Source organism: Salmo salar, chromosome ssa05 (assembly GCF_905237065.1).
Source record: "Salmo salar chromosome ssa05, Ssal_v3.1, whole genome shotgun sequence".
Taxonomy (NCBI): Eukaryota; Metazoa; Chordata; class Actinopteri; order Salmoniformes; family Salmonidae; genus Salmo; species Salmo salar.
The window spans coordinates 77,060,862-77,082,053 of NC_059446.1; the positions used below are offsets into that span (position 1 = coordinate 77,060,862).

The 21,192-nt window shown below is 42.3% G+C and overlaps 3 protein-coding genes across 4 annotated transcripts; 1 reads left to right on the forward strand and 2 right to left on the reverse strand.

Annotated features, from left to right (window-relative positions):
* Positions 1 to 2,940: 2,940 nt before the first annotated feature.
* LOC106592246 (acyl-coenzyme A thioesterase THEM4) lies at positions 2,941 to 6,078 on the reverse strand. Of its 2 annotated transcripts, XM_014183570.2 has the most exons (7): positions 5,992 to 6,065; positions 5,626 to 5,774; positions 5,143 to 5,332; positions 4,767 to 4,929; positions 4,497 to 4,607; positions 4,183 to 4,307; positions 2,941 to 3,905 (listed from the first exon to the last, which is right to left on the reverse strand). In XM_014183570.2, the coding sequence occupies exons 2-7, from the start codon at positions 5,761 to 5,763 to the stop codon at positions 3,862 to 3,864; spliced, it is 771 nt and encodes a 256-aa protein (XP_014039045.1). In that variant the 5' UTR covers positions 5,764 to 5,774; positions 5,992 to 6,065; the 3' UTR covers positions 2,941 to 3,861. The 2 variants fall into 2 exon arrangements, with proteins under 2 accessions (XP_014039045.1, XP_014039044.1); XM_014183569.2 differs by having other exon boundaries at positions 5,626 to 6,078.
* An 83-nt stretch (positions 6,079 to 6,161) lies between these two features.
* Positions 6,162 to 11,584, forward strand: LOC123743178 (uncharacterized). Its single transcript, XM_045718975.1, has 4 exons — positions 6,162 to 6,372; positions 6,477 to 6,517; positions 6,659 to 6,785; positions 9,949 to 11,584. The coding sequence occupies exons 1-4, from the start codon at positions 6,307 to 6,309 to the stop codon at positions 10,048 to 10,050; spliced, it is 336 nt and encodes a 111-aa protein (XP_045574931.1). The 5' UTR covers positions 6,162 to 6,306; the 3' UTR covers positions 10,051 to 11,584.
* Positions 10,787 to 21,187, reverse strand: LOC123743177 (uncharacterized). Its single transcript, XM_045718974.1, has 5 exons — positions 20,912 to 21,187; positions 16,689 to 16,986; positions 13,570 to 13,624; positions 12,036 to 12,153; positions 10,787 to 11,844 (listed from the first exon to the last, which is right to left on the reverse strand). Exons 1-5 carry the CDS (start codon positions 20,965 to 20,967, stop codon positions 11,811 to 11,813), a joined length of 561 nt encoding a protein of 186 aa, XP_045574930.1. The 5' UTR covers positions 20,968 to 21,187; the 3' UTR covers positions 10,787 to 11,810.
* Positions 21,188 to 21,192: the final 5 nt, after the last annotated feature.

Genomic DNA, 21,192 nt, shown 5'->3' on the forward strand with positions numbered 1-21,192 from the left:
TAGTATCAGTTAGTTACCATGCCTACTAGTATCAGTTAGTTACCCTGCCTACTAGTATCAGTTAGTTACCATGCCTACTAGTATCAGTTAGTTACCATGCCTACTAGTATCAGTTAGTTACCCTGCCTACTAGTATCAGTTAGTTACCATGCCTACTAGTATCAGTTCATTACCATGCGTATTAGTATCAGTTCATTACCATGCCTACTAGTATCAGTTAGTTACCATGCCTACTAGTATCAGTTAGTTACCATGCCTAGTTAAATCAGTTAGTTACCCTGCCTACTAGTATCAGTTAGTTACCATGCCTACTAGTATCAGTTAGTTACCATGCCTACTAGTATCAGTTAGTTACCATGCCTACTAGTATCAGTTAGTTACCATGCCTACTAGTATCAGTTAGTTACCATGCCTACTAGTATCAGTTAGTTACCATGCCTACTAGTATCAGTTAGTTACCATGCCTACTAGTATCAGTTAGTTACCCTGCCTACTAGTATCAGTTAGTTACCATGCCTACTAGTATCAGTTCATTACCATGCGTATTAGTATCAGTTCATTACCATGCCTACTAGTATCAGTTAGTTACCATGCCTACTGTTATCAGTTCGTTACCATGCCTACTGTTATCAGTTCGTTACCATGCCTACTATGTGTTATGGGTGCCTACGATACCCGAAGAGTCGAATAAAGTAGCATTTTGAAAGGGCCAGATTGGGACCATAGTGTCTATGTTTTGTCCTCAGTATCAGTCTCAGTAGTGAGAGTGCTGGTTAAGGCTATGTGGTCTGCTGGGTTTATGCTGACAGAATCCTCTGAACTCTGTGATGTGGACAACGTGTCAGTTTTTACCGTAATGCTGCCTGTCATTTATTTCTTACTGGAAGGGGATCATTCACAAAGAGGGAGGGGTCAGAGACAAGATAGACTGACAAATAAAGAAAAAGAGAGACAGACAGTGACAGAGAGAGAGAGAGGAAGGAAGGAAGAGGGGAAAGAAGGAAGAAAGGGTGAGAGGTAGATATAGATTCGAAGAGAGAGGTTGACATATGAAGAGAAAAGGGTCTGTATGACATCAGTCTGTCTGAAGGTTGTTTATAACACATGGACCAATGAGAATGGAAAAGTTATCCCACATTGAGCCAGATACCATAGAAAAACAGTCTACAGTACCCAAGAGGTAAGGCTTTATTCAAGAGGTCATAATGGTCACATAATAACGTATCAGCAATGATTCAAATCTCAAACTGTAAAAGGCCCAATAAATTAATCAGAATGATATAAATCAAATACAAAAAATAAACGATCTATTAAATATATCGGAGTGGCTGTGGATCCAACTTTTCTAGACCCCTCATTCCGACGGCTAAAGGTCCTGAAGCTTCTTTACACACCGTCTCTGTTCTACTCATAGAGAACAAGCTACTCTGGTGAATGGAGCTCGTTTAATAAAGTTAGATCAAAGCTGAATCAATGTCTGCCAGATCACACGATGGTATTTTACATAATAGAACCCAATATACAGTGCCTTGCGAAAGTATTCGGCCCCCTTGAACTTTTCGACTTTTTGCCACATTTCAGGCTTCAATTTTTTGTGAAGAATCAACAACAAGTGGGACACAATTATGAAGTGGAACGAAATTTATTGGATATTTCAAACTTTTTTAACAAATAAAAAACTGAAAAATTGGCCGTGCAAAATTATTCAGCCCCCTTAAGTTAATACTTTGTAGCGCCACCTTTTGCTGCGATTACAGCTGTAAGTCGCTTGGGGTATGTCTCTATCAGTTTTGCACATCGAGAGACTGAACTTTTTGCCCATTCCTCCTTGCAAAACAGCTCGAGCTCAGTGAGGTTGGATGGAGAGCGTTTGTGAACAGCAGTTTTCAGTTCTTTCCACAGATTCTCGATTCGATTCAGGTCTGGACTTTGACTTGGCCATTCTAACACCTGGATATGTTTATTTGTGAACCATTCCATTGTAGATTTTGCTTTATGTTTTGGATCATTGTCTTGTTGGAAGACAAATCTCCGTCCCAGTCTCAGGTCTTTTGCAGACTCCATCAGGTTTTCTTCCAGAATGGTCCTGTATTTGGCTCCATCCATCTTCCCGTCAATTTTAACCATCTTCCCTGCCCCTGCTGAAGAAAAGCAGGCCCAAACCATGATGCTGCCACCACCATATTTGACAGTGGGGATGTTGTGTTCAGGGTGATGAGCTGTGTTGCTTTTACGCCAAACATAACGTTTTGCATTGTTGCCAAAAAGTTCGATTTTGGTTTCATCTGACCAGAGCACCTTCTTCCACATGTTTGGTGTGTCTCCCAGGTGGCTAGTGGCAAACTTTAAACGACACTTTTTATGGATATCTTTAAGAAATGGCTTTCTTCTTGCCACTCTTCCATAAAGGCCAGATTTGTGCAGTATATGACTGATTGTTGTCCTATGGACAGAGTCTCCCACCTCAGCTGTAGATCTTTGCAGTTCATCCAGAGTGATCATGGGCCTCTTGGCTGCATCTCTGATCAGTCTTCTCCTTGTATGAGCTGAAAGTTTAGAGGGACGGCCGGGTCTTCGTAGATTTGCAGTGGTCTGATACTCCTTCCATTTCAATATTATCGCTTGCACAGTGCTCCTTGGGATGTTTAAAGCTTGGGAAATCTTTTTGTATCCAAATCCGGCTTTAAACTTCTCCACAACAGTATCTCGGACCTGCCTGGTGTGTTCCTTGTTCTTCATGATGCTCTCTGCGCTTTAAACGGACCTCTGAGACTATCACAGAGCAGGTGCATTTATACGGAGACTTGATTACACACAGGTGGATTCTATTTATCATCATTAGTCATTTAGGTCAACATTGGATCATTCAGAGATCCTCACTGAACTTCTGGAGAGAGTTTGCTGCACTGAAAGTAAAGGGGCTGAATAATTTTGCACGGCCAATTTTTCAGTTTTTTATTTGTTAAAAAAGTTTGAAATATCCAATAAATTTCGTTCCACTTCATGATTGTGTCCCACTTGTTGTTGATTCTTCACAAAAAATTACAGTTTTATATCTTTATGTTTGAAGCCTGAAATGTGGCAAAAAGGTCGAAAAGTTCAAGGGGGCCGAATACTTTCGCAAGGCACTGTAATAGCGTAGTATAAAATTACTGTAAGACAAAACACCACCTCATTTCTTATGAGTTTTTAGGATGATTGTGCGAACGGGCACATTTTTCTCTCATGTGGCCAAAACTCAACAGCACGTGCCACTAGGCAGAATATGTGCTATGATTGAAACTAGACACAGGTATGCAGATGCTGCATGGACGTTTCACAGGTAAAACATGAAGATTATCATTCACAATTGACTGAGAAATGTGAAGGAAGGTGCGTAAAAGTAGAGAATCCTGCACATGCAGAAGTGTCGGGACCTTTAGCTGTCGGGAAGAAGGGTTCAGAAAAGTTGTATCCACAGCCTCAACCTAAATATAATATACCAGAGGTTATGTCCTTCACTCTGACTGGAGCTGGTGGTCCAGGAGTGTGTAACAGTGGAGAAAGAGAGGTACAATATCAACAACTGGTTGTGTCTATGATATACAGTATCTGTAGGCTATGTCAGTGGAGCGCAAGGCATCAGGTGTCTCAGGCAAACTGCTAGAGTTAAGAAGATTACTGAATCTGACAGTCATAACCACACACACACACACACACACACACACACACACACACACACACACACACACACACACACACTAAGGTACTGATATACACCCAAACATTTGTGTGCAGACAAACACACCCCCTAGGAAGTCAGTGCTGTTTCTGATGTTGTGTGTTTGTAGCGTCAGGTTGGTCGATGAGCTGGCCAATCCATCATCCTCCTAATAGGTGTCCCATTGTGATTGACAGAAACAGCCCTGAGAGAAGGAGAAGGAGAGAGAGTGAGGGAGAAGGAGAGAGTGAGGGAGAAGGAGAGAGTGAGGGAGAAGGAGAGAGAGAGGGAGAAGGAGAGAGAGAGGGAGAAGGAGAAAGAGAGAGAGAAGGAGAAAGAGAGAGAGAGAGAGAGAGAGAGAGAGAGAGAGAAGGATGAGGGAAAAGAGAAACATACTAAGACTGAGAGAACACTTCCGACTGACTGAATGTCCAATGACACGTCTAAAAACACAACCAACACGTGAGGGTGGGTGACAGTACCTGTGGCCTCTGTGTGTAGTTTGGAGCTGTCCGTGTTGGTCACTTGACAGGAAACAAAGGTTTTCCGTCCCTCCTTCTTATCCAATGAGCAGGTGAGCAGCACTGTACTACCCAATGGGATGGGGCTTTGGGGAGGAGAGGCGGGATACAGTATGTGTCATAACCAGGAAATGTGGTCAGGAAAAATCTAGAACCTCACTTAGAACCCTACAATAATGACCACAATAACATGAAAACATGTTTTTAGAGTTTAATAAGCCGTGAGTGAGTGATGGAGAGAGTGAGGAACAGAGTGAGGGAGAAAGTGTGTGTACCTGCGGTAGTTGATGTTGAGGTTGGCAGTCATGACAGGCCCAGAGAGGTAGGTGGCATGGGTCCCTGTTACAGTGTCAATCATGGTAGCTATTGCCCCCCCATGGACGTGCCTGGAATCACACACAATTTATAAACATTACACTTCTGACTAAATATGATGTTTGAATGCTAGCAGTTGATTGTGTCATTTTTACAGAGATACACACACAAGGACAAACATTGTCACAGTATACACATGCCATCAGCACACACAGACACAAACAGCTCACCCCGGGGGTCCCTCCAGTAGGTGGCCAGCCTGGAACACACACACACACTTCTGCTCCTGCTTGTTGACAAACACGACGTACTCGAACGCTGCACCCTGCTCCCTGATGTTCCGCGTGAACAGACGCGCCTTCGACTGAATGATCTTACTCAGATACACCCCACCTTGGAAGGAGAGACACAGAGTTACACACATACACACAGCATCTTACTCAGACACTATGCCCAGGACATGAGAGAGACAGGGTTATACAAACACATTTTTTTTACGTCACATTTTAGTAATTTATCTAGTCCAGAGCAACTTACAGTAGTGAGTGCATGCATTTTCGTACACACACGCCATCCATAAGTGAAAGAAACCCTTCCTTACTGTACCTGTGGTGTACTTGAGGGAGCGGTTATAGCTGGGCAGTCTTCTCCAGACCCCCCACTTCTTCTCTCCGTCATCTGTCTCTACCTCACACTGGCTGTTATAGTGCTCATACAGACGCCTCATGTCTGAGCCCCAGGACGAGTTGGGCAGGCTGAAGTCCCGTGGCTGGAAAGAGAAAGGCCAGGGCAGCACCTAGTGGACAAACACTACTATTACACTCTCATCAATATTTCTTTACAGTACACGGCAGAAACATCCAGAACGAAATACATTACAGCACAGTTCACAATGCACATTGTGGGAAAAAATACTGTTTCTATCGGCAGTAACGTTAGGGAAATGGGAACCATGACAAATGTTTAGATAAGATGAATCATGACTCACATGTTCTCACTCACATTGCCCTTGACAGTAGGCTACACTAATGTTATGGCTGTTTGTAGCTAGCTAAATATGTGTGGCTGTGTGTGTGTTTCCGGACCTACCGCCATGGTTCGGACACTGTTGATAGAGGACCAGGGAAGCTGGAGAGTCCCTCTTGGAGTCATTTGTTGTCCGATGTTGGTGTTGAAATTTCCCTTTGAGATTTCACGTCCCATTATTTGGCACAGTCCCCTGGCCATCTTCTGCACTCCTGTTCGTATCATGATGACAATGTTGGGGTAAGATTGCCAAGCCCTATTCTGATGTAACTACAAATTACTGTAACGTTACGGTTACTACTAGCCAGCCCTTCAGCTTTACTGACTAGTGGCTGTTGTATGATAGCAATACACATTCCGAATCAAACCTAACATAGAACTATAACTTTCTACTGTAACAAACTAACAACAGGAGGATAAATACGGAACTTTTGTCAATTTCGTCTCGCCACTGGTTTTGCCGGTAGAATGACTTTCATGTGTATCTCATCGCCCCATGTTACCACTTCCTGCACAAGGAACGACGACGGGCAACATGCGTCTTCCTGGTCATGTGATCTGTATCGTTCACTGTAATTGGCAGCGAAGGAATAATATTTCCGGCTACAAAGGTTAGTTACCATGCCAACGTAGACAGACTCCTCCATCTATTGAGACGCCTTTTACCATTTATTCGTTTATTGTGCAGTTTTTGTTAAAGCAAGATACTTTGTGATTATTTACTTCAAATAAACTGCCAGCAGGATGTTTGGTTGTGAGGAACGACGTTCCAAAAACAAACGTGTGCAGAGGGCGAGAGACAGAATCAAGGTAAGCATGTCAATACTAGGCAACACACAGACAAAAAAGTGGTCAGATACCTATAGCTAAGTGGCTGGAAATGTGTTATAGCCTGCATTTTCACTCTTTTATAGAAAGATGGCGAGATGACTACACGCATTGCAGAGCTGGACAGGTGTGTAAATTATTCCGTTCTGTACTGTTGGGCTAATTGTAACTGTAACGTTTGATACGTTTTCCCTGAAATACCTTGAAGTTACAGTCCTTTCAGTTCTCAATGTAGTGAAAGGACCCCCCCCCTCTTTCTTTCTCTCAGTATCTGTGGTGTGATGCAAAAGGCTGAGTTTGAGGGCTCCACCCAGGCTGGTTCCATGAAGACCCTGAAGCTGAGAGAGCTGACCCAGCAGAGAGAGATTGAGCTGGGAAAGGCTGCTCTGACGATGGTGAGGGAGTGGAGGGGTGCTGAAACAGGGCCCTGTCTCCTCAGCAACACTCAGCAACACTAAAAAAGTACTTCCGGGAATTTCAGAATGTTCAGAATAAATGTCTGCATGTAAAAGCAGAAAAGTGTCAATAGCCTAAATGCCCCCAATGCAAATCACTGTGTATGGAATACATATTGGCTTGTAGGGCAAATACTATTCTAGGTGCCGCAGTAGAAGTGTTGTAGGGAATACTCAGTAGGGTCTGTCGAATGTATATATGGTGTAATTACATAGGGCTCTGAATAACACAGATCAAGATAGCTTAGCATTCAACACCATAGTACCCTCCAAGCTCATCATTAAGCTTGAGGTCCTGGGTCTGAACCCCGCCCCGTGCAACTGGGTCCTGTACTCCCTGACGGGCCGCCCACAGGTGGTGAAGGTACTGTAGGGAAAAACACCTCCACTTCGCTGATACTCAACACTGGGGCCCCACAAGGATGCGTGCTCCCTTCTGTACTCCCTGTTCACCCATGACTGCATGGCCATGCATGTCTCCAATCATCAAGTTTGCAGACAACACAACAGTAGTAGGCCTGATTACCAACAATGAAGAGACAGCCTACAGGGAGGAGGTGAGGGCTCTGGGAGTGTGGTGCCAGGAAAATAACCTCTCACCCAACGTCAACAAAACAAAGGAGCTGATCGTGGACTTCAGGAAACAGCAGATGGAGCATCCCCCCTATCCACATCGATGTGACCGCAGTGGAGAAGGTGGAAAGCTTCAAGTTCCTCGCATACACATCACTGACAAACTGAAATTGTCCACCTACACAGACAGTGTGGTGAAGAAGGCACCTCTTCAACTTCAGGAGGCTGAAGAAATTTGGCTTGGTACCTAAAACCCTCGCAAACTCTTACAGATGCACAATTGAGAGCACCCTGTCAGGCTGTATCACTGCCTGGTACGGCAACTGCACCGCCTGCAACCGCAGGGCTATCCAGAGGGTGGTGCGGTCTGCCCAACGCATCACCGGGGGCAAACTACCTGCCCTCCAGGACACCTACAGCACCCGATGTCACAGGAAGGGCAAAAAGATCATCAAGGACAACAACCACCCGAACCACTGCCTGTTCACCCCGCTATCATCCAGAAGGCGAGGTCAGTACAGGTGCATCAAAGCTGGGACTGAGAGACTGAAAAACAGCTTCTATCTCAAGGCCATCAAACTGTTAAATACTGTTAAAAAGCCATCACTAGCACATTAGAGGCCACTTTAATAATGGAACACTAGTCACTTTAATAATGTTTACATATTTTGCATTACTCATCTCATATGTATATACTGTATTCTATTCTACTGTATCTTAGTCTATGCCACTCTGACATTGCTCGCCCAAATATTTATATATTCTTAATTCCTTTCCTTTACTTCAGATTGTGTGTATTGTTGTGAAATTGTTAGATATTACTGTTAGATATTACTGCACTGTTAGAGCTAGAAACACAAGCATTACGCTACACGTACAATAACATCTGCTAAACATGTGTATGTGACAAATAACATTTAATTTGATTTAATTTTCATTGTTGTCAAACAGCTTAAATTGGGGTGCCTAGACACTATAAGGTACAACTATAGCACTGTACAGGAAGGAACACTCCATATTATTCAGAGCCCAATGAAATGACACCATATATACATTCTACAGACCATACTGAGTATTCCCTACAATGCTTCCACTGCGACACCTAGAATAGTTTTTTCTCTATAAGCCAACATGTATTCCTTATACAGGGATTTTCATCGTGGCCAATGGAATGGGTGGAGTAAAAGGCCAGCAACACTAAATGACACCATTACATTCTACAGACCCTGAGTACTCCTCACCCCATTTGTACATCTGCACAAATAATCTTAAAGTGTCCAGGCACCCCATTTTCAGATGTTTGACCACAGTAAAAGTACAGCAACTCTTCCAATGACCTAGTTTTTTGTTCTAACTCATCTGATTTGTATTCTAGGAACTCTAGTAAGTAGACTGGGCCCTGGTTTTATGGACACACAATCAATCGCTTTCCTGTGTGCAATTTGTCTGTGCAATACAACAAAAATACAGTACTTTTTTTCTTAAACATTACATTTCAAATTGCATCCTTAAACAATAGCACCAGTATATAAACAAGAATCATACAATCAAAATATATATATTTTTTATGTTTAATGTATATTTTTTTAACCAGTAGGATATTATTAAGCGCCAACCATTTTCTCATTATGCTCCACCTTATAATATTCTTTATCTTACTGTACATTGACTCTGTACCGGTAGCCCCTGTATATAGCCTCGCTATTGTTATTTTACTGCTGCTCTTTAATTATTTGTTACTTTTATATGTTATTTAATTTCTTTATTTTAAATGTATTAATTATTTATTTAACTTTTTAAATGTATATATATATATATTATATTCGTTTTTTTAATGAATTATTATTCATTTTTTAACTGCATTATTGGTTTGGGCTTGTAAGTAAGTATTTCACAGTAAGGTCTACTACACCTGTTGTATTCGGGGCATGTTTGATTTGATTTATATAAAGTACTAATTCTATTTAGTTTAGATTTTTACCCCATGTAGTTATTATATTTCTCCTAATTTTAACATTATGCACAAAGCTGAAAATATATATATTTTGTGGCAGACACAGCGTTTTACCGCAGACTATTATTTTGAAGGCAAAATCAGGAAACCTGAAGTATAAATTAATGTGGATAGGATCCAACTAGTGTTGTTGCCATGAAGCTAATCCCTGTCTCCATACTGTTTTAGAGACCTTGTTCTCTTAGGGGACTTCATTAAATAACCTATTATCAGCCCTTTCATGAAGGTTCGTAGCATCATATCTCTAACCTATTCCTCTGACTGAGGAAAATGAATGGTCTTATTCTTGTTAATTTGTGTTGCAGTGTCCTTTACACACATACACTGTCAGAGCAATTACACATTTGTAACACCAGGCAGGGGTAAAAGTAGGCTACACATTGTCAGGTTTTCCATATAGGACACACCAACTTATGAATTGCTTGCATTGTCCATATTTGTACCAGAACTTCAACTACGGCGTCCCGTATCTACAGTACATCCTCTCCATTATGTCTGCTTTCTGTGTGTGTGCAGGTCCGTAGAGCAGCACTGCAGGCCCTCCTGGAGCATGAGAGACAGCAGTACGTCATAGAGCTCAACAGACTGGGCAAGACCATCTACAAACAGAGAGTCTAGACTCTAGTCTCCACTAGACCCATAACAACACCAAAGATCATCTGAAGTTTATGCTGAAAGCCATCTAGCAGCAAGGATGTGTGAACAACTATAGAATACTTTGAAGTATTAATGTGAAAACATTTACTCACAGCCATCTACAAGCATCTTGTTTACAATCAGACCTTTTTTTATTTATGTAAATACAATGATGTAAAACTGTAATCCTAAAGATAAAACACATATTAAAGTGTTTTATCTTTAGGATTACAGTTTTATATCGTTGTATTTACATAAATAAAAAAAGGTCTGATCTGTACAGAAGCAGAGTGAATAAACTGCTTCTGTAAAAGTACACTTTAAAGCAATTTACATCACATGACTCATGTCACCTTAACAAAACAGGAATTTGTGTGACAGTCAGGGAGGTAGCACTGTACATAAACAAAACACATATTTGGTTAACAAACAGGTCTCCTTGTCAACAGCAAGCAAGACCAAAAAAATCAACCGATACACAGTCTGGCATTTGTCCATTCAGTAGAACTCTCTACTGGTCATTTGCTTCAGTCTTTGAGGAGTAATTATGTAACATATGAGCTCACTACATTTAACATACTGTATTGTAGCTCACAATGACAGGTCCAATCTCTCTAGCCATATCTGGGACACTTGGTCATGCAGGGTTGGAGATTCTAACACAGACTGAGAAAGTAATTGGAATTTCCAGATAAACAAAAAGGAGAGCAGTTGTTGATAATATCAATCAGAGATCAATCCAGTTTAATACAATCATTCAGGGAGACACCTCCAGAACAGAAGCACAGAAAATGTCCAACAGGGCTCTTGGAGACCGAACCTTCATATTCTTATCAGACAGTACCAAATGTTCTCTAAAATATCAACCAGAGAGGCTTGGAGTCAATACAAAAGACAGTGACTTTGCCGGCTGCTACAGAATCACACAGTGTTCATAATGTCATCAATACAATAATAATCAGTGTGTTCTCAGTCCTTGTACCTTCAGTAGCTCAGGTCTAGTGACCATCAACCCATACAAAAGTGAGTGTCACAAATAGAACATTGGAAATCATGTGTATTATAGAAAGGGAAAACATATAAATATGCTAATCATTGTGTTAATTCCTGTTAACTGAATATTCACTTTATTCATCTTACATTTTCCCATTACCCACACGCACATAGGGCAATGTTATACTCTGATTAACACACACCACACCCAAATGCAATGAAGATCAATCATAAATCTATACACAATACAGGTCAATCATACATCTATGCACTATAAAGGTCAATCATACATCTATGCATAATAAATATTTAATAGACAATTGAACCAGATGGGCATGCACCTGCACACTTCTTTAGAACTCTTCTCTAGAACCCTTCTCTAGAACCTTTGCAACATTCAGAAGTCACCTCAGAGACACCCTGCTCCATCTCTGAGGGAATTATCCCTAACCTCTTTCAGTCATTCCTACATTAATGTACTGTACCATAGGATGAAACTCACTAATTAAAAACATGTAATGTCTCCCTTCCTTACCTGCATACATAAACTAACAGTGTACTGTATGTAATGAAGACATGACATTCAGACTGGGTTTTCCAAACCCTTCTTGTTTTTTATTTTCCTGAGTATTGAGAGGTACAGTGAAGTGAAAGTGGTTGTAGGGTGTGTGTGCATCACGGCAAGCATGAGGGAGGGAGTGAGGGAGGGAGTGAGGGAGGGATGGAGGCTGATAGTGTAGTCCAAGTCTTCATTTTGGGGCCTCTGTGATTCCACACAGCTTCCTGCAAAACAACAAAGAAAACAACAACAACAACCATTAGTTATCAATAGCATGTGAGCACCCAGTAACCACAGAACTACATGACACACAGTACAGCGTGACCATAGAAGTCTTTCATAATGGTGACCACAAGACTGTGTTACTGGGTGTGTGTGAGTGTGGCTGAATGCCTGGGTGTGTGTCTGCTCTTACCGTCCTTCCTCATTGGTCTGGTCCACAAAAGCACACAGTGCCTTGTCCCGGTCCAGAATCTGCTGTTTCAACGCCTGGATCTCCTCCTGAGCTTTCTTCTTCTCTGCTTCTTGATCATCTAGAGGGGGAGCGAGGGATAATGAGAGAGGGGTGGAAAGCGGGAGGGTAGGAAAAAAGACAGAAGGAAATGGGTAGATAAGGAGGAAAGGGTATTGAGAGAGAGGTGGGAAGGAGGAGAGAAAGACATGGAGGGAAATTGGGAGGGCAGGAAGAAATGTATTGAGAGAGAGAAAGGTTGTGAGGTCTGGGGTCCGCTCAACAACCAAGAATTAACAAAATGGGACAAACACCAAATTGAGACTGCATGCAAAATTCTGCAAAAATATCCTCAGTGTAAAATGTAAAACACCAAATAATGCATGTAGAGCAGAATTAGGCTGATACCCACTAATGATCAAAATCTAGAAAAGAGACGTTAAATTCCAGAACCACCTAAAAGGAAGCAATTCATAACAGAGCTGACGGTATCCCATCACTGCAGTAAAATAACCATCGTACCTTTAACTTTCTGAAGGGCCGCTGACGGTATCCCATCACTGCAGTAAAATAACCATCGTACCTTTAACTTTCTGAAGGGCCGCTGACGGTATCCCATCACTGCAGTAAAATAACCATCGTACCTTTAACTTTCTGAAGGGCCGCTGACGGTATCCCATCACTGCAGTAAAATAACCATCGTACCTTTAACTTTCTGAAGGGCCGCTGACGGTATCCCATCACTGCAGTAAAATAACCATCGTACCTTTAACTTTCTGAAGGGCCGCTGACGGTATCCCATCACTGCAGTAAAATAACCATCGTACCTTTAACTTTCTGAAGGGCCGCTGACGGTATCCCATCACTGCAGTAAAATAACCATCGTACCTTTAACTTTCTGAAGGGCCGCTGACGGTATCCCATCACTGCAGTAAAATAACCATCGTACCTTTAACTTTCTGAAGGGCCGCTGACGGTATCCCATCACTGCAGTAAAATAACCATCGTACCTTTAACTTTCTGAAGGGCCGCTGACGGTATCCCATCACTGCAGTAAAATAACCATCGTACCTTTAACTTTCTGAAGGGCTGCTGACGGTATCCCATCACTGCAGTAAAATAACCATCGTACCTTTAACTTTCTGAAGGGCCGCTGACGGTATCCCATCACTGCAGTAAAATAACCATCGTACCTTTAACTTTCTGAAGGGCCGCTGACGGTATCCCATCACTGCAGTAAAATAACCATCGTACCTTTAACTTTCTGAAGGGCCGCTGACGGTATCCCATCACTGCAGTAAAATAACCATCGTACCTTTAACTTTCTGAAGGGCCGCTGACGGTATCCCATCACTGCAGTAAAATAACCATCGTACCTTTAACTTTCTGAAGGGCCGCTGACGGTATCCCATCACTGCAGTAAAATAACCATCGTACCTTTAACTTTCTGAAGGGCCGCTGACGGTATCCCATCACTGCAGTAAAATAACCATCGTACCTTTAACTTTCTGAAGGGCCGCCGACGCGTCAGTCTTCTTTTTCTCCGCATCGGCCTGAGGAGAAAAAAAGAGGGGAGATGAGGAAGATGAGGACCGGTATTTGAAGCATTATGGGCCTTATCTAGCTAGGCCTTATTAAGGGCTACTGTCACGCCCTGGCCATAGAGGTTTTTATTCTCTATTTTGGTTAGGCCAGGGTGTGACTAGGGTGGGCATTCTATGTCCTTTTTTCTTTGTTTTGTGTTCTTTGTTTTGGCCTGGTATGGCTCTCAATCAGGGACAGCTGTACATCGTTGTCGCTGATTGGGAGCCATACTTAGGTAGCCTGTTTTCCTTTGGGTTTTGTGGGTGGTTGTTTTCTGTCTTGTGTTTTTCACCTGACAGAACTGTTGGCTTTCGTTTTTGTTTCTTTGTTTAAATGTTTCGTCATTTATAATAAATGATGACCACTTCCCACGCTGCATCTTGGTCCCCTCTTTCAGACGATCGTCACAGCTACATAAGGCATACAATGAGTCCTTCATAATATGCACTTTGTTTAAAGTGTGACTAATCATTTTTGTGACTAATAAGTGAGAACAAAATGTAATTCCATTGCTAAGAGAATACCTGGCAGAATACCTCTCACATGCCACTCAACACAAAACATACAGTACCTTCAGAAAGTATTCCCACCCCTTGACTTTTTCCAAATTTTGTTGTGATACAAAGTGGGATTCAAATAGGATTAATTGTACTTTTTTGCCAATGACCTACACAAAATACTCTGTAATTCAAAGCGGAAAACATTTTAAAAAAAGTAAATGGAAAAATAAAACACTATCTTGATTAGATACTGTAGGTATTCAATCCCCCTGCCAATACATGTTAGAATCCCCTTCGGCAGCGATTACAGCTGTGAGCACACAGCTTTGCACATCTGATTGTACAATATTTGCCCATTATTCTTTAAAACATTCTTAAAGCTCTTTCAACTTGTTTGTTGATCATTGCTAGACAGCCATTTTCATGTCTTGCCATAGATTTTCAAGACGATTCAAGTCAAAACTGTAACTAGGCCACTCAGGAACATTCAATGGCGTCTTGGTAAGCAACTCCAGTGTATATTTGGCCTTGTGTTTTAGGTTATTGTCCTGCTGAAAGATGAATTTGTCTCCCAGTGTCTGTTGGAAAGCAGACTGAACCAGGTTTTCCTCTAGGATTTTGCCTGTGCTTAGCTCTATTCCATACATTTTTATAATAAAAAACTCCCTAGTCCTTGCCGATGACAAGCACACCCATAACATGATGCAGCCACCAACATGCTTGAAAATATGAAGAGTGGTGATGTGTTGTGTTGGATTTGCCCCAAACATAAAGCTTTGTATTCAGGAGAAAAATGTAATTTCTTTGCCTCATTATTTGCAGTATTGCTAAAGTGCCTTATTGCAAACAGGATTCCTGTTTTGGAATATTTTTTATTCTGTACAGACTTCCTTCTTTTCACTCTGTCCTTGAGGCTAGTATTGTGGAGTAACTACAATGTTGTTGATCCATCAGTTTTCTCCTATCACAGCCAATAAACTCTGTTTTAAAAATCACAATTAGCTTCATGGTGAAATCCCTGAGCAGTTTCATTCCTCTACAGCCACTGAGGACGCCTGTATCTTTGTAGTGACTGGGTGTATTGATACACCATCCAAAATGTAATTAATAACTTCACCACGCTCAAAGGTGTCCTACCAAAAGGTGTCGTCCTTTGCGAGGCACTGGAAAAGATCCTTGGTCTTTGTGGTTGAATCTGTGCTTTAAATTCACTGCTGGACTGAGGGACCTTACAACTAATTGTATGTGTGGGGTACTTAGATGGGGTAATCATTATGTGGGGTAATCATGTTAAACACTTGTGGCACACAGAGTGAGTCCATGCAAAATCCCCATCAAAATCTGTCTGTTTAAGATAGAGATACTGTATGGGCTGTGTCTCAATCCACTGCATCCACCTTGTGCATCTGCAGTGGAAAGTGGCAGAGCTACAATGCTGTTTGTCAGATCAGCATACATCCCGAAAATCGGTCTCCTCACGAAAACGTCTGTAGTGTCCGAACAAGTGTCATGGGGCTCATCTGAATGTAACCCTGTAACGGGTCAAAAAATGAATGGAAGTATGTAAGTAGTTTTGTGCCAAAAAATTGTTTATTTCCTGAGCTTTCTTATATCTCCTAGATATAGGACAGACACATCAAAACCTTATTCCTTATTATTTATTTTTTGACTCTGTTTTGCCATTTATGAATGAGTTATTCAATGTGTTTCTATGTGCTATATTTTTCTTTATATACCTAAAGGTATAAACAATTCCAAATAAAATAGCTAAATAATCTATGACCATCTTAAAACAATTAGCTTAGCAGCAGCAGGTTTTTACTCCTCAATTTATTTGGGCTTGCCATAACAAAGGTGCTGAATACTTATGGACTCGAGACATTTCAGTTTTTCATTTTTTATATTTTTTTTTACAATTTCAGAACACATAATTTCACTTTGACATTTTGAGGTATTGTGTGTAGATCAGTGACACAAAATCTCAATTTAATCCATTTTAACTTCAGGTTGTAAAACAACAAAAAGTGAAGGAGTGTGAATAGTTTCTGAAGGCCCTGTAATATATCCCTTGTCAGTTTACCTTCCAATGTGTGTAATCTGCCACAGTGGTGAATGATGTGGTAATCAGATCAAGTTGCCCTCTAGTATGAAACACAAAACATTAACACACCTCACCTGACATACACCTCTACATGTAAAAATGTATGAATTACCTTGACTAACCTGTACCCCCGCCCATTGACTTAGTACCGGTACAACCTGTATATAGCCTCGTTATTGTTATGTCATTTTCTTGTGTTACTTTTGATAAAACATTTTTACTTGAGTTTATTTAGTAAATATTTTCTTAACTCTATTTCTTGAACTGCATTGTTGGTTAGGGCTTGTAGGTAAGCATTTCATGGTAAGGTCTACTACACCTGTTGTATTCGGCACATGTGACAAATTCCATTTGATTTGATGGTGATCGGTGAATACAGGGCCCTTACATGAGGGTTAGGAGTACTAATGAGTCTACGGAAAATAAAATTACCTTCTCTGTTTGACAGGTCTTTAGACTCTTGTCCGCCTCGCCTGTGGCTTTAGCAGACTCCTCCTTCTTCTTAGTCAGCTCGTCTCTCTTGGTGTTGATGGGCTCCAGCTCACCATTCAGCTTCTGGATCTTCATCTTGACCTGGACGATGTCGTTCTCCTTCTGCTTAACCTGAGAGGAGCTCTCCAGAGTGCGGGCTTTAAGACCCCGCAGAGTCAGCTCCTGGTGGACCGCCTGGTACATCAACACCACCATCACACCCGCGGCCAGGAACACTAGCGCAGACACAGCCCGCATACTGCTGGGACAGGACAGAGAGAAGGAAGGGGGCAGAGAAAGAGAGAGGGAGAGAGAGATGAGGCTCAAGTCAGGTACAGTTTGTCTTTCTTGGCTGCTGTCTTGATCGGTCACTCCTCAACCATCTCCGTAGTCAGCCTGTGTGTGTTGGAGAGTGTGTGTTCACATTCCCTCCCTCTGGTTGCTGATGGCAGTCTGTCCACCTGTAACCGGATCTTCCTGCTAGGCGGAATGTTTGGTAGACAAAGCGAAATCTACTTCCTTGTTTAACTACCACACCCCCACCGCTTTTATCTCCCTCCCTCGCCACTTCTCTCTCTCCCTCCCTTCCTCTCTTGCTCTCTCACCTTCTGTTTCAGAGGTCACGTTTTATTACTAACAGATATGCTCTCTCTATATTGTTTATCTATCTCTTTCATTTGCATTTAATTTCTTCTCCCTCTTCCTCTTAGAGGGTACACAGACAACCAGAGATTATGAAATTGTTCCATGTAGTAAGTCATCATTTAGGGTGCAGTTTGTGCAATGGGGAGATTTAAGATCATTAAAGTTCATATTTAGTTTAGAGTGATTAACACAATGTTTAGCATATTAGTAGATATTATGTTCCTTCTGTAAAACACATGATTTCCAGTGTTTGTGACACTCAAGGTGCGGGTTGATGGTCACTAGACTTGATACTGAATGTTATGGATTATTCTCATATCTGTTGATAGTGATTAACGCCAGACTGGATGTACAAGGACCGAGGACACACTGATTATTCATATTGTATTGATGACATTGTGTAAACACTGTATGATTCTGTAGCAGCTGGCAAAGTAGCAGCCTTTTGTTTTGACTTCCTACCAGCCTCACGGGCTGGTGTTTACTCTGGTGCTGTCTGATAAGGATATAAAGGGCCTGTCTCCAAGAGGCTGGTGTTTACTCTGGTGCTGTCTGATTAGGATATAAAGGGCCTGTCTCTAAGAGGCTGGTGTTTACTCTGGTGCTGTCTGATTAGGATATAAAGGGCCTGTCTCCAAGAGGCTGGTGTTTACTCTGGTGCTGTCTGATTAGGATATAAAGGGCCTGTCTCCAAGAGGCTGGTGTTTACTCTGGTGCTGTCTGATTAGGATATAAAGGGCCTGTCTCCAAGAGGCTGGTGTTTACTCTGGTGCTGTCTGATTAGGATATAAAGGGCCTGTCTCCAAGAGGCTGGTGTTTACTCTGGTGCTGTCTGATTAGGATATAAAGGGCCTGTCTCCAAGAGGCTGGTGTTTACTCTGGTGCTGTCTGATTAGGATATAAAGGGCCTGTCTCCAAGAGGCTGGTGTTTACTCTGGTGCTGTCTGATTAGGATATAAAGGGCCTGTCTCTAAGAGGCTGGTGTTTACTCTGGTGCTGTCTGATTAGGATATAAAGGGCCTGTCTCTAAGAGGCTGGTGTTTACTCTGGTGCTGTCTGATTAGGATATAAAGGGCCTGTCTCCAAGAGGCTGGTGTTTACTCTGGTGCTGTCTGATTAGGATATAAAGGGCCTGTCTCTAAGAGGCTGGTGTTTACTCTGGTGCTGTCTGATTAGGATATAAAGGGCCTGTCTCCAAGAGGCTGGTGTTTACTCTGGTGCTGTCTGATTAGGATATAAAGGGCCTGTCTCTAAGAGGCTGGTGTTTACTCTGATGCTGTCTGATTAGGATATAAAGGGCCTGTCTCCAAGAGGCTGGTGTTTACTCTGGTGCTGTCTGATTAGGATATAAAGGGCCTGTCTCCAAGAGGCTGGTGTTTACTCTGGTGCTGTCTGATTAGGATATAAAGGGCCTGTCTCCAAGAGGCTGGTGTTTACTCTGGTGCTGTCTGATTAGGATATAAAGGGCCTGTCTCCAAGAGGCTGGTGTTTACTCTGGTGCTGTCTGATTAGGATATAAAGGGCCTGTCTCCAAGAGGCTGGTGTTTACTCTGGTGCTGTCTGATTAGGATATAAAGGGCCTGTCTCCAAGAGGCTGGTGTTTACTCTGGTGCTGTCTGATTAGGATATAAAGGGCCTGTCTCTAAGAGGCTGGTGTTTACTCTGGTGCTGTCTGATTAGGATATAAAGGGCCTGTCTCCAAGAGGCTGGTGTTTACTCTGGTGCTGTCTGATTAGGATATAAAGGGCCTGTCTCCAAGAGGCTGGTGTTTACTCTGGTGCTGTCTGATTAGGATATAAAGGGCCTGTCTCCAAGAGGCTGGTGTTTACTCTGGTGCTGTCTGATTAGGATATAAAGGGCCTGTCTCCAAGAGGCTGGTGTTTACTCTGGTGCTGTCTGATTAGGATATAAAGGGCCTGTCTCCAAGAGGCTGGTGTTTCCTCTGGTGCTGTCTGATTAGGATATAAAGGGCCTGTCTCTAAGAGGCTGGTGTTTACTCTGGTGCTGTCTGATTAGGATATAAAGGGCCTGTCTCCAAGAGGCTGGTGTTTACTCTGGTGCTGTCTGATTAGGATATAAAGGGCCTGTCTCCAAGAGGCTGGTGTTTACTCTGGTGCTGTCTGATTAGGATATAAAGGGCCTGTCTCTAAGAGGCTGGTGTTTACTCTGGTGCTGTCTGATTAGGATATAAAGGGCCTGTCTCCAAGAGGCTGGTGTTTACTCTGGTGCTGTCTGATTAGGATATAAAGGGCCTGTCTCCAAGAGGCTGGTGTTTACTCTGGTGCTGTCTGATTAGGATATAAAGGGCCTGTCTCCAAGAGGCTGGTGTTTACTCTGGTGCTGTCTGATTAGGATATAAAGGGCCTGTCTCCAAGAGGCTGGTGTTTACTCTGGTGCTGTCTGATTAGGATATAAAGGGCCTGTCTCCAAGAGGCTGGTGTTTACTCTGGTGCTGTCTGATTAGGATATAAAGGGCCTGTCTCCAAGAGGCTGGTGTTTACTCTGGTGCTGTCTGATTAGGATATAAAGGGCCTGTCTCTAAGAGGCTGGTGTTTACTCTGGTGCTGTCTGATTAGGATATAAAGGGCCTGTCTCCAAGAGGCTGGTGTTTACTCTGGTGCTGTCTGATTAGGATATAAAGGGCCTGTCTCCAAGAGGCTGGTGTTTACTCTGGTGCTGTCTGATTAGGATATAAAGGGCCTGTCTCTAAGAGGCCAGTAAGACATTGGGATCATTTGAGGTGGAAGGCGAAAGCAACCGACTGTAGACAAAAGTCGAGGAGTGAGGTTGGGGGAGGTGCATCTGCGACAGCCAAAAGACGGACACTGATGTGGTTTTTCAACAGCAAGGCTCAATGCAACAGCAAGCGCTCTAAACATTGTTTATAAAAGTTGTTCTTTATTATGTCAAAATACACATGTCTCCAACTCGCATATCACACACTCACAAACTGAAAATATACAGTGCATTCGGAAAGTATTCAGACCCCTTGACTTTTTCCAAATTTTGTTACGTTACAGCCTTATTCTAATATAGATTACTTTTTTTTTTCTCCAATTCATCAATAATCATGCACCCTGTAAGGAAGTCCAGGATCCAGTTGCAGAGGGAGGTGTTTAGTCCCAGGGTCCTTAGCTTGGTACATTTCTATATTTCCTTAAATATTTTTTACAACGGCGGTGGAGTTCCAAGATGGAGGCGCAGGTGGCTTCAACACAGCGCCCCATGTCAGTCATCTACTGTATATAACTTATTGGTAAGGTAATACACCAGATACGATTTTTTTATTGACTTTACCAACGATTTTGCTCTGCTTTTTGTTTTCCTGTAAATTCCTAGTTTAGTTGACAAGTTACTGGAAAAATAGCTAGTGTGGCCTTACATCAAACTGGCAGAGCTTTATAGGTTAGTCATGACTACATGTTTATACTAGAACTAAATCAAAGGTAGCCGTAGCCTATAGGCTAGGGCGTGTTAAAACAAATTATGATATCATTCCTAATTCGAGTTGCACATGTTATACAGTATTATCACGTTACCTTTTTACGTTTATATTCCCTTGATTCCGAAGCACAGATGACCATTTTGCGTTCATCCACTTACTTCCGCGTAGCAGTGCCAGGTATGCTAGTGCTATCCGGGAGCCTTGGGACGTCCATACCCTAAATCCTAACCTTAACCATAATCCTTACCTAACTTAAAGCATTATTAACCATTTTAAATGTCAACTTCAAAGGGAGGTAGGCCCGTCCCAAGGATCCCAGATAGCAAGGACCGTGACAGGTGGGCGGGCACGTGGATGGTTTTGGTGAAGCGCTCT